Source organism: Haplochromis burtoni, unplaced genomic scaffold, assembly GCF_018398535.1.
Source record: "Haplochromis burtoni strain Fernald_Lab_line unplaced genomic scaffold, NCSU_Asbu1 Contig_23, whole genome shotgun sequence".
NCBI lineage: Eukaryota > Metazoa > Chordata > Actinopteri > Cichliformes > Cichlidae > Haplochromis > Haplochromis burtoni.
The window spans coordinates 2,197,883-2,211,688 of record NW_024582384.1 but is presented as its reverse complement, the minus strand read 5'-3'; the positions used below and the strand labels follow the sequence as shown (position 1 = coordinate 2,211,688).

Genomic DNA, 13,806 nt, shown 5'->3' with positions numbered 1-13,806 from the left:
CCCAAACATATCTCCAGTCTGTGTAAGGGTTATTTGACCAAGAAGGAGCATCAATGGAGTGCTGCTACAGATGGTCTGGCCTCCACAGTCACCTGACCTAAACCAAGTCGAGATGGTTTGGGATGAGATGGACAGGTGACGGGAGTGAAGTGAAAGGGACAGACAGACAGAGGATAAATTAATACATATAGTATATGTATTAAGAGGATTAGGCTTTAACCCTAATCCTGAATTGCGGCTGGTGAGTTGCTGACCCTATTGTAAGTGAACCATTTTCTTTATGTGATACCACAGGATCCTAGCATGCTAAAGTCAGGATTCTCACTTGTTCATTTCAAAAAATGTTTGTTTAGGGAGTTTTTAGTTTTTGATTTTTTGGTGTTTTTGATTAACTTGTTTATTTGAAGCTATTACAAGCTTAATCTCTTGAACTATTATCCCGATTATCTCTGGTAATTGTTTTTTACATTTTTTTTTTTTTAGTTTTCAATTTATTTTTCCTCAGTATTTGTAAGTCATCAAGGACTCATCAAGGCCCCAAACCATGACTCTCCCTCTGCCATGCTTCCATGCAAACACACTGCTTCCATCAGTGTCTTGGAAGTATTAGAACCCCAGCTCTTTCAGTCAGTTTCTTGAATAGTGATGGTTAGTTCACTGTACTCCAATGGCCTCCACAGTCAGCAGATCTCAATCCAACAGAGCATCTTCTAGATGTGTTGGAATGTCATATTCATGTCATGGATGTGCAGCCATCACATCTCCAGCAACTGTGATGCTATCATGTCAAATATTAAACCAAATCCATGTCAGAAAGAATTAAGGCTGCTCTGAAGGGAAAAGGCTGTCCAGCCAGGTACCAACAAGGTGTACCTAATAAAGTGCATGCTTAGTGTGTTTTATGATCAAGGTACAGCTCTCACACTCCAAAAAATTAGCAGATTTGGTCAGTACAGAATTTGTATGCCTCCAAGTGAGGGGCACATCTGTGAAGTCTCACCGGATTAGCTGGAACATCTGATTCCAAGAAACTGTTGAAGTTATTTGCATAGAGCAGTCACTTCCCTTTTCTTGTCTGGTTTGTAGGAAGGATGGGGAAAAACATTTATTTCAGTTAAAAAAAAGACGATTAGGAAGGTGAACGTAAACTGCATATAATTAATTACTTGATCAGTCAGCACCACAGATGGGTAATGTAAACACGAGGCGGGATATAGATTGATTCTCAGTGGTGATAAATGTCAGCGCTTCAGATGACTGACAGGAACACTGTGTAATAATAATAATAACAGGAAAGAAAACAAACTACTAACACTTTTTGAAATAGAGAAATATGGCAAAGAGAAAAAGAAGACATTTCTACAACGTAATCTAACTTCTGAAATATATATGTATATATAAAGATTATATAAGTTGTGACACGCTTGTCTGAGACACACCCAAAAACATCGCTGGCGCAGTTGTTGTTTTTAGAAGTTGCATAATAAGATGAATGGAGGTCACCTGTGTATAATCAGGGTGCGCCAAGTGATTTTAAACACACTGTATTTGGATGGTTCAAATGCTGGTCAAGCCACATGTTCAATTTCAATGTAAATCCAAACTTTCCAAAAGAAATAAAAGAAAATGCATGAAAAAAAGGAACTGTTGTTAACCAACTGGCTTTGCTCAGCCGAACCTGCACCTCCTACTTCACAGATGCCTCAGCATTTCTGGGACAAGCCAAAACTTTTGTTTTTCGAAGAGTACGGCTGCTTTGAAGTTGTTCTGACGCCGTCAGGTACATACTGGCTACAGGCTTTTTCCTACTCTTCAGCAGAGTTTTGGGAACTTTTTCCCCCCACATTCTAACAGTGTAGCTCAAGGGATAAAAGTATTAGTCAATCTGCCACGTCATGTTGCGATCAACAGTCTCAGCAGTTATTAGGTGGTTTTAAGTGAAGATGTCTGCAAGGCAAGTCATCCCTGGAGGATGAATTTTATTTATTTGCTGAATACGCTTGGGTACCAGACAAAAAGTCCTACAGATTAAGATAACTCTTTTTACTTTTTCTCTAGAACAATTAATGTGGGTTCAAACAAAGGCATCTACAACGGTTATAAAGAAGTGATTGCTGCTGCCATGGGAAGGCTTAAAAGGACATGTTAAATCAAAGTGAAGTCCACAAGTCATTCCACAGTGAGAATTATTCACAGTTACCCATCTTCTCAGGAGCAGATATCCCCAGGGTTGCCAGAAGAAACCCTCTTATATCTAAAAAGAGCATGCCAGCACGGCTTAAATGTGTAAAGTTGCATCTGAACAAACCAAAATATCAGCACAAACACCTCTGACCAATTGTCAAGCACAGTGGCAGAGACATAATAATTTAGACTGATTTTACAGTCATTGAGTCGACCATGAACTCCTCCGTATACCAAAGTATTCTAGAATCAAACGTTGGGCCATTTGTCCAACTGTCGGGTCATGTAACGGGACAATGACTCAAACACAGCACCAAATGTACAACAGAATGTCTAAAAAAGAAAAGAATCAAGGTGTCACAGTGGCCCAATCAAGCCTAGACCTCTAACTTACAGAAATGGGACCTTAAAAAAGCCGTGCATAACTGCAAACTTCATTGAATTGAGGCGACACTGTAGAGACGAATGAGACAAAATTCCTCTTCAAAAATGTGGGAGACTACATCAGATCAAATGGGAAAATGATTGCTTCCAGTTATTAGTAAAAGTACTTCTACATGCTATTGAATCATGGGGTGTGCTTAGTTTTTTTTTTACACAATACTTCTGCATTTTTGTTTCTGTGAAATAAATATTGAGATGGCGTAATGTGTCATGCATTGCTCTTTATCTCCAGTCGTATAAATAAAGTTATAAACTGCCAAGAAGCAGCCAGCACCACTATTCAGTGGCTGATCGATACTGTAATATGTCCTGAAGGCATAGCAACAGAATACACATGACAGCATGCTGGGATGGGATTGCACAACCTGTCACTCAGTTGTCTTTTCTGCATTACTGCACGAGCACTAAGTGGCCATGTGTCGGACCACACCTTTCTTGGCTCTTATTTCAATATAAGCTACACATCTTAAAGTTTCATGATTGCAGCCTGCACAGTTTTGCAGAGAGGCTATTGTTTTGACAAAATCTGCCTTCAGATACATCTGCCAAAATACTCAGAACAACCTTTGTGATAGTTCCTGCTATGGTCGTGTTGCCATGAAGCTACACACTCCCAAGATAAAAACAAGATCAGCCATTCTATTCCAGCTCATGAAAACGATTAGTGCACAGTATAGTTTGGTAAGCCATCAGCTAGAAATAATTACAACCTTTTTAAATGGTTTGCAATGCTAATAAGTGCCATTATTCATCAGCTACTCTCTGACAAACATCGTCTAAATCAATTTGATTCTGTTTTCATCCTCAAATATCCTGATTGGGTAAAAACAGCTCAAGTTAAAATAGTGCAATAGTTATTCTAAAAGCCCATAATGTCACAACTGGCCTCTTTTTCAATGGCATCCTCTAATGACCCTTTGTTTTCACAGGCTCATCATGGCGAGAGTTTAAATGTCTAAAACAGGCTGTCACATGTTAGCGGCGCGAGCTGATGAGATGGGGAGAGAAGGGACAAGTTTCCAAGGAGAATCGTTTTTCCTTCCGAGTCTCTGCTAAAATCCTGTCACAGCTGTTTTGTCAGTCACTATTTCCTGTCTCCCGAGAGGCTCTACAGCTTTAACAGATTTCTGAGGTCAGAGCTGTCTTTAAAGCGTTATTGTTCTCAGAGGGGCATTTCATTGCTCTCGGAAGGCTCTGGACGGAGGCCACAGTGGAACTGGAAATCATCAGAGGTAAAGAAACCAGCTGTCTGCAAGTGAACGATATCCTGCCGTCAGAAACGGCTATTGATTTTAAATTTGCTCAAAGCAGTCAGTGCTAACCAAGGGGATGGCAGGTGCTACGTCTTTTATAAACACCCATAACATAGAAATGTTTATAAATCTCACTTGGGTTGTGTTGAAGTCGTCTACTTTCCCTTTTGTTTTGCTTTTTGCTTTTTTCTTGTTGCAAAGAATCACTTCCACAATGGGGCCAGGCATTTGTTACCTGTAGGCTGGACTATTGTAATTCCTTAATCTCCGGATATCCTAAAAACTCCCTTTTACTTCCTCTGCATTTACCGACCACTATTTAACTTTGGTCTTCTCTCTCTCTGTAGTTTATGCTTTGTTCTGTAAGTTGTCTTTTTTCTATCATTTTCTTTTCGCTTTTTTCCTAAACACACACAGTCATGTTATTTGTCCCCGTTGTCCTTACGTACTTGCTCATTGACACCCAACAATCCATGATCCCTTATCTATAATACTGTAGGATCCTTACCTTAGAATAGAAAGTGCTAAATGAGTACTGTAAATTGGTGCTACATAAACTGAACAGAATTGAACCAGCCTCATTGTTTTAATTGACCAAGTGGTGAACGCCATTAACCCTGAAGTGATAACTAATGATTTTAACTCAGTCTTTGCTGGACTGATCAATATTGTTTTCAGTAGATTCGGAGAAGCACTTGCTTGTAATGTTAGTAGGTTCATAAGTATTTGGACATTAACACATATTTTTGTGTTTTGCCTCTGTATGCCACAGCAGTAGCTTTTAAAATCACACAGTCAAGATGTGACTGAAGTGCAGACACAGTACCACATTTTCAGATGCTCAGAAGTAATCGGACATTTGACTGACAAGCTGTCTCATGACCAGGCGATGTCTGTCCCCTCATTATTCCATCACAGCAGACGAAACATCTGGGTTCATTTCAAATGCTGATCTTGTATTTGGTAACAGGTCACTGGAACTCTCATTACGAGGTCCAAAGAGATGTCAACAAGAGCTCTAAAGTCCATAATTAGGAGATACCTTTGTGGAGGGAAATCAAGAAGGTTTACAACAAGGCGCAAAGCACTGGGCAGACTAAAAAACAGGAAAACCAGCAAGGTATTCACCAGAAAACATCTAAAAGAGCATGCAGAGTTTTGAAAAAATGCAAAAAAGAAAAAAAAAAACTTTGGACAGAAGAAACCAAGATTATTTTGCACCAGAATGAAGGGAAACATGTGGAGAAGGAGAGGAACAGCAAGTCATCTGTCAAACATGATGTTGTTATGTGCCTGTGGAACCGGGTCACTGCTGGTTATTGATGACGTGACTGCTGCTAAAAGCAGAGGATGAATACTCTCTGCTGAGGTTCAGCAAATGCTGCAAAACTGATCAGACACTGCGGTTCCACAAATAGAACCGCAACTAAAGGCAACTGAAGCAAAGACCTGGTAGATCATCTCAAGACAAACACAACATTGGGTTCTAGACTTCAAGCAGTCACTGACTTCATTAATGCATTAAAACAATCCTTTTTTAATGTGGATCTGTGTATAAAAATAGCTGTAATTTCTAAACACTTAATGAAACAAATTAAAGCTGAACACCTGCGCTTCAGTCACATCTTGACTGTTTAAAATCCTCTGTGGTGCTATACAGAAGTGAAGCTTCAAAAAAATGTGTCATTCTTCCAGAACTTACTGACGTACAGTAGCTGTACATCATCAAGCATTTATTTGCTGTTAATACTTGTTTGCACATCATTCATCATCATTCACTCTTCCTGTTGATTCCAAAAGAAAACAACACACTGACGTTTATTAGCTTATATGAATATTTAGACAGTTTTATTTTGTTTATAAATTTGGTACATAAGTTGTTGCTGTTTTTTTCGTTAGACACATTTACACAACATTTTGTGATAAATCTGACACTGAACATGAACGTGTGTTTATATTTATATACGTCTATAGCAGCAGTATATCGAGGTCATGGCTTCAGCTTTCATTTCCTGCCTTATCTTCCTTATAAACTCTGATTAGCTGGGATTATTACGCATTGCATTACAAATTAAATCAATAAAATGACGGGATTAGAAGGATTTTTAGGAGTCACTTTGAAGTCTAACGTCCTCCAGTGTCTGCACTGTGGAACTCTAGTGTATAGCTGCCTTTGTTATGGGATTCAGGGGATGGCATAATCATAGTTTTGATGAAAGAGCTGCTCTGACAACCAATAAAAGTTTAATGTTTGAAACAAACAAACAAACAAAATAAAACACGAACACGCATTCATCCCGCACCTATCTTCAAACTAACCGAACCTTCTCACGGAGAAGACAGTAACGTACAATTTCACACTAAAAATAAATTAACATCCTGGCACACTGTTCACATTTTAACACAACAAATTCTTTACAGACATCGTGCAGGTTGTTGAATCACAGCGAAACAAAGACAACCTGGCAATGAACTGAAATCCAAAAAGTGCAACAGGAGAGCTTTATGATGCTCCCCCGGTGGGCTTGTACTAATAAAAGTTATGTGATTGTATTCATGTGAGTTTAGCAATATAGCAAAGAATGAATGTGGAGTGATACACTGATAACGGGTACTTACAGAAGGTCTGTAATTCATCTGTCAAATGTTTGTAGCAGTCCACAAGATATCTACAGACTGACAGAATTTTCAGTCTCCAAATTTTGTTTGCAGTGCTTTCACTGGTTCCCATCTGTGAGGGGAAAGTCTTATTTTGGTGATTATGCTTATGGTTATATACATTTTTCTTGTATATCTGCTGTCTCATCTGTAAAGGTGACATGTAGAGGTGGGTCTTTGGGACACACTGGAGGCTCTTTCAGTGGAGTTTCCGACACTTTGTCCTCTAATACTCCGTGTCCCCTCTTAGACCCGTGGACCTCCTGGGGGACCTGCAATGTCTGTACAGCAGGAATGCTAGAGTCACCCTGCACTCCCGCCTGAACTGACCCACGCGCCTGCATGTTTCTCTCTGATGGGTACAGCATGGTGTGCGATGTGTTCACCATTTCCCGCAATTCACGGGACATCAGTGATGGTGAGTCCCGAGAGACGATGGATGAGGAGAGATAACCGTCAGCACAGAGGAAGTGCCTGCCACTGCTTCGTCCCCGTCCACCCATTTTACAGAACACACACTTGATTTTCTCCATTAGCTTGAGAACAACTGTCTTTCTGAGCAAGATGTAGATCCAGGGGTCTAGGATGGGGTTGACAGAAGCCATGCGGATGGCCTGCAGGTCGTCAAGTATCGAGTTCTCGTCTTTGCGGTTTCTGAACAGCTGATTTATGAAGATCCTCAGCTGAGAGGCAAGCAGAGAAAACAGAAAGGTAGAAAAGTTTAATAAGCATTAAGAACATTTTTTTTTATTTATTTATAACATTTCGCAAAAGCAAACAATTCAATTTTTTGGTTTTTGTCGACACTTGATTGGCTACACCTGATTCCTTCATTTAAGAGTAATATTTTATATATTTATTTAATATTCTTACACAGTTGAAATGGAATAGTCAAGTATAAACAGACACTATCTGCCTTCTGCTAACTGAGGTAAAGTACAAAGGGCAAGAAGCCAATAAAAGAAATTCCCACATTTCTTGCTCTCAAATAGCAAATGAGATTTTGGCACTTGGGCTTCCCCCGAGTCTAATCGTTAGTTGTCTTTTTCAAGACCCGCAGGCCCGGAAGTTTAAATCTTAAGATTTCAAACAGCACTCAGTTATCGCTACTAACATTACAATGAATTGCTTCTTATAATTTCTAATCATTACATCATAATTTTGACGGATAGAAAAAAACCTTATCCTAAAACGTTTCTAACAGGCACAGTGAGAATATAAAGCTTTTGCAAATGTATTGTTGAGTTGATCTAAAAGATAAACGTGCCACTTGTCTGGGTTGTACTAATTGAAGCTACAGTTCTCTTAGTGCACAGTTCACTTCTGCGAAAGTAACACAAAGAGGACGATGTTTTAACAAAAACACTCAAAACTTTGCTCCTTGACATTATCTCAGGTTGGACAATGACGTCTGCTGATAAAGCTGAGAATAAACTGAGAATTGAGACTTTTGAAGTTAGCAAATTTAACGACACTGGTTACTGTAAATACTCGCATTAGTCCCCCACACAAACACACGTATTCCCTTGTGTACGTGTGTATGTGTGTATGCTGAAGTGAAAGCACAAAGGGTGTTAACAGCGAAACGTGTGACGGCTCACAAAGTGTGTCATCAGACCACAAAGCTCTAAACCAAGGACACAACATTCAGAAAGCATATGCGTAAAACCTGTGTTGGTATTTGTGTTTGCGTGCGCACAGTCTATTTTTTCATTACACTGATCAAGTTTAACACAATATCTTTCCTGGTTTTTCTGTCTCGAAAGAACCAGATTGTTACAACTCTGTGACAGTCTAGTGCGCGCGCATATACTAGTGGCGCGCTTGCTCGTTACCATTTCGCCATACTCACCACTAAAGGTATGGAGCAGATGAGGACGACAGCGGATGTAGCTATAAGCAGGATCACCATCTGGATCTCTGCCCCAGCTAATCGTCCAAAATTTCGTCTGCGCCGGAGCTCCGCGACGCGCCGCGGATCTGTTCCCAGAGACGTGCGGCGGATGAACCGCTTGTGCATCAGGATCAGAGCTCCACACACGACCACGTTGCATATGACAGTGGCCAGCACGATGCCCGAGTTCACCCCAGCGTACATCAAATTAAAAGTCTTGACACTTGTGTCACTGCTGTTCCAGTCGATGAAACACCAGGTCTCAGACTCCTGGAGTTTCACACGACCGAACCCCATGCTGGGCATCGCGCAAAACACAACGTTGGAAATGTATATGGCTAAAAGAGCCAGCGCTGCGAGTCTCTGGTTGACATACTCGTTGTAGAAATATGCGTGGTTTATCGCCAGGTATCTTTCCACTGACATTGCAAATACAATGCCTAGCTGCACCACGAAGAAGAAGAGCAGGATGAAGCCGGAGTACTGGCACAATGGATCAGCTCCAGGCCAGGTGCCTTTGATGTAGGTGGCGATGGTGACGGGGCTGACCAGCAAGGTGCCCAGCAGGTCTGTCACCGCCAGGCCACACACAAGTGTGTAGAAAGTCGTCTCTTTTCGTTCCTTTCGTGATATTCGCAGAACAACTATGGCGATGACATTCCCCACCACCCCGAAGATGAACATAATCACCGGGATGGTGGGCGTACGAAATCCGGGTTGTTCTTTCGTGGAGTTCATAACTGCAATGAATTCTTTCACTTGTTCACGCTGAGCAAAGCAGTGACACTTCCCATTAATGCTCGTTCCTCCAGTTCTCCAGTAACCAAACCCATATCTCCAAAACGTCTCTTTTTACGCACAGAATTTATACTCCATATCTTTGGTGAAAGTACGGATCCACAGGAGACAAACGTTCACTCAGGTGGTTTTGCTTTGCAAGAGATGCTCCGACCGAGGTTGCGAGCTGCGCTTCACGCTGTAATTACACCATCATCTGACAGAGTAGTTTCCTCTTGGGTCACTGACGGCAGCTCCTCCTCTGTATTTCCTTTAACCAGCGAGCTTTTCGCGCAGCAACACAACCAAACACCATCTGCAGCAGAGAAGCCGCCAGAAAGAAGGCGCAGGTTAGAAATGAGTGTCTCAGGTCTTCTTTATGATTGGATTTCCAAGTGTGCACCTACGAGGACGTGAGTTTATCAACGTCTTCGTCACCGCAAAAGTCATAACAACAGCTGGTTTGAACCAGAATAGTTAATTAAACTGGGAATAACCATGCATAAAAATATCTAATGAAATAGAGTATATAAGTGTGGTTTATAAAAGAAAAAGCGACTTTATTTATCAAGCAAATTAAAAGATAGCAGGAGATGATTTAGTGCTTTTCCAGAATCAGAGGAAACTCAAATGATGTGAAACAGTCTAACTAAAGTCTAGAAGCCTGCTTCATCTTTGTCTTTACACAGAGGGAAAAGTCGCACTTTTTATTGCGCTACAGTTGCAAAACAGCTCTGCACACCAGTTTCCCGACTTATTTTCATACAACACAAATACAGTGTTGATGCGCTGTTATCTTGATCATGATGCACGGTACTCTTCAGGTTATGTAGTCATTTTTCACTTGCTTCAAGAAATGAATAAAGAATGAATAAACCCGGCCATATTGATGTATTATGGATATAAACTATAGGTACCACACTACAACATAAACCACTCTGCTGGAAAAATTAAGCTGAAAAATGAACTTAATGTACTTAAACTTTTTTTTTTTTACTTTGTTCGACTGCTACTTGTGCGTATACCTCCATCAAAGTAAAATGATCAAAGTCTAAGCATGACACACACTGTGATTGACACTTTAAGTATAAGCTTGAGAAAGAATTGACTTACCGTCTGTTTGAATGAGGAAACAGAAGGCTGCAGATTGTTCGATCCCTTTTCAAAAAAGTCACCAGTCAGCACAAACTCAGAGGTTATGAGTCACTGTGAACTGGGAATAATCTTTTAGTTCCTAATGAATGGGGGGAAAAAACCCCCAAAACAAAACAAAAAAAGCACAAAAAAAACTTCTTCTTTTTATCCCCATTACTGGGACCTGTCTATCGGGACCTGTGGTTTTAATTTGCATGCCTTTGCAATATTTAATAGTGTGTTGAAAATTAGCACAGTGAATTTATCCAGGTTTTCAAGTACTTTAACATAACTGACTGGTATAATTTTGAAAAACTCATTTTAGTTACATTCTAAGAGTTTGATATGGTGTGGGACACAGATTAAGCATTGTGAAATTAAGTGAAATGGTAACCTGTCACAATGAAGAAAAGTGTGGTGAGTACTAAAACATGGTCAGTGATAAACCCGGGGGCAAGATGAGAAACAGCACCCAGATTAAAAGTGTAAGTAGAGTCTATAAATGATCATACCCAAGAACTGGGTGAGAGGGAAAATGTATCAGCTGTATTTTTCTTGTAAAACAAAGGAAAGTTTTACTTCCAGAGTTTTAATATATGCAAATGATAAAGCAAATTAGTCATAGGGGAAAAGGTAAGTCCACCTCCACATTTAACACTGTTAAAAAATCAGATAATAAGATAAAATTCAGGGATTTTGGAATACGTGGACGCAAAACTCCAAAGAAAGTGGGAGACCAAAAATAGACATTGTCTTTTTTAGACCTTGAAAAACTATGACATGCTCTTGTCCTCATGCCATGGCCTAAAGTCCTCATCAGCTGCTCACTTTTTTCCATCATGTACAATCGGCATTTGAAATCACCAGACCTGACGTCCCCAAGTGAAGCCCAAGAGAAGACTCATCTGTCTACATTGCCAGGTTTAAATTATTTTCATTTTCATTTTCACATGCTGTCAAACTAAGTTCAGCTATCATCATTCTCACCCACCTTCTGTTTCATATGTTTTAAATGTCAGTGCTCTCCTGTCATTCTGCCTTTGATGCTCTCATTTGTGCAAACCACCTCCTCGCCATTTCCACTTCACCCTGGTCGATCAGAGACCCTCTCCAAGCTTCAGTCTGCTTCATCTAAACTAGCACCAGCACCGAGACTTCGAAGGGCCCTGTCCTACTTCCTGTCATTCTGTTGCTTTATCAGACTCCAATCACCAAATAGCTTTTTACTTTTTAACTATTTAAATTCTGTAACTCAATTAATTCATGTTCAGCGATGTCTGGATTTACTCTTCTATAGGGAGCATTTGATTTAGGCCAGATTAAAATTGTTGTCTCTTTTAAATCAGACAATTTTAAAGATCAAACCAAATTCTTTATCTCAGTTGATGACGTTCACTTCTTTCAAATGATCTCTCAGTCATAAAAGTCATGATGTCTGCAAGTACCTGGTGAACAAAATGTATGAATCTGTACTCTGAAACCCATGCAGGTACACAGAGAACATGCTAACTTGACACAGGAAGGCTTTAGCCAACAAGGAGCCTTGAACAATTCTCACTTGTCCAAACAGAACATTTGACAAAGCTACAGTTACGGTAAACATTTAGCCAAAGATCAGGGTTTCTGGAATAAAAGGTAAATTTGAAACAGTTGTTTGGCTGCCACACTGGTGAACACGTTTGCTTCAAAATACATTCATAACCAGTGATAATACTGATGATGACTGTGTTTACACCTCTATAGGCAGTATCTCGCTTAGCTTAGATTAAGATCTTTTAAAACAGATGAATTCCCCAGTGACATGCAGACACATCTGCTCCATCAAGATTAAACCAAAACCACAATCTTTAAGATGACTTAAGCAAAGCAGTTTTTAAATGAAAAAATAAAACACAGATGTAAGTATTCAAATTTCAGTGTGTGCTCTATACGCCCACCATCCACCCCACGCACCTCCCAGTGATTCTGTTGCAGTTCTTGAGGTTTTGATATTGCTGCATACTGCCAAGCAATGGAGACTTTAACACTGATACAGGAGAGCTAGAGAAGCTGCTGCAATGCATGCTGCAGCATATCAATATTTTGTTTTACAAACAAAGTTTCAAGACTGTTCATGTAGCCCACTGATGTATTTGCTTATATATATATATATGACCTTTGCTATCATGAGTCAGCTGTATACTGTAGCTGTATACTAATTCTGCTATGCTCTGTGCTAAGAGCAATGCAGAATTAACTGGGTGGGTTACACTCATGCAGCTTTAGTCATATAAAAAGTGCTAATGAGCATGATGAAGAAAATGTACTTCCCTCTGCCGTGCTCCCTCTCTGACATAGAAATGAAAATAATCCGATGACTTATTTTTAAGCACAGCAAGTTTGTTCTGTACGCCGGTATTTAACTGGCTAACACCAAAACAATGTCAAATGATTCCTATGACATAAAAGGTTATCACAAAAAGAAAAAAAAAATCCCACAAGACAATATGGCAAGAGATCTATAAATAGTATTTTGTCACATTTCTTATCAGATTTCCACACAAAGATTGTGACACATGCTAGTTTACAGGAATCCACTCTACAGCTGGAAATGTGCACAAGCTTCCAAGCTGCTCTCAATGAATGCAAACATTGCTGTATAAAGTTCTTAATTTGCTTTTCACACTTCGTTCAAAGATCAAAACGTGTCGAACACACGTCTACGTCAGCCAGTGGTAGGTTTTAACCTTGTGGTAAAGACACATTTGAACCACCATTTCCCATCTTGTAAACATTCCACTGAGTCACCTCAGAACTTTGCAAGACTATGTCAATTATATAAATTGACACGAATATTTAAGAAAGTAGCCATTAATCCAAATAATATAAAGTGCTATAACTATACAACTTCAAACACAATGTTATGTTTGCTGAATGTATGACAATTTCATATGGGCATTTACACTGTGCGATGCAATAACAGCTGCAGCAGGTACATAACGAAATGTTTGTTAGGACACGTGTCAGGAAGTTGATAGTTGTTGTGATAGTTGTGATTTAAACAAGTCATGACTAACAAATCAATTCTGTTTTTTGTAACTTGTAAACAAGATGATTTAGAGCAGGATGTTAGTGTTTGTATGCTAACTTGGTCTGCAAATGTGTCACTTACTCCACCACAACACTTGTGAAACTTTCAAAGGGGTAGCACTTCTTCTGACCACACAGTGAGGCTTTCTTTCCAACAAAGAAAAAGATAACTCATATCAGAAAAAAACATTTTAATGGGTAACTTTGCTCTAGTAACAACTAGGTACAAGGTGAAAGGTTTAATTAATGGTATGGCAAGTCTCATATTCTGAGAGGTTTCATGGCATTGCTGTGTCTCTAAGCCGGTAGTTTGTCAGAAAGCAAACAAATTCATATTGTAGTCAAATATCAGAGAAAAGTTCATGTTTAGTGCCATGAAGTTGTGGAACACGT

General features: G+C 39.7%; 1 protein-coding gene across 1 annotated transcript; it reads right to left on the bottom strand.

The window, feature by feature from the left end:
- Nucleotides 1-500: 500 nt before the first annotated feature.
- ptger4b (prostaglandin E receptor 4 (subtype EP4) b) lies at nt 501-10,082 on the bottom strand. The gene is made up of 2 exons (XM_005917224.3): nt 8,392-10,082; nt 501-7,222 (listed from the first exon to the last, which is right to left on the bottom strand). The coding sequence occupies exons 1-2, from the start codon at nt 9,169-9,171 to the stop codon at nt 6,653-6,655; spliced, it is 1,350 nt and encodes a 449-aa protein (XP_005917286.1). The 5' UTR covers nt 9,172-10,082; the 3' UTR covers nt 501-6,652.
- Between the last annotated feature and the right edge of the window lie 3,724 nt (nt 10,083-13,806).

Excerpts from the sequence above, each read along its gene's own strand:
- ptger4b (XM_005917224.3), bottom strand. The coding sequence starts at position 9,171 with ATGAACTCCACGAAAGAACAACCCGGATTTCGTACGCCCACCATCCCG. Across the intron at positions 7,223-8,391 it reads TCTGCTCCATACCTTTAGTG|CTGAGGATCTTCATAAATCA; the intron begins GTGAGTATGGCG and ends CTTGCCTCTCAG.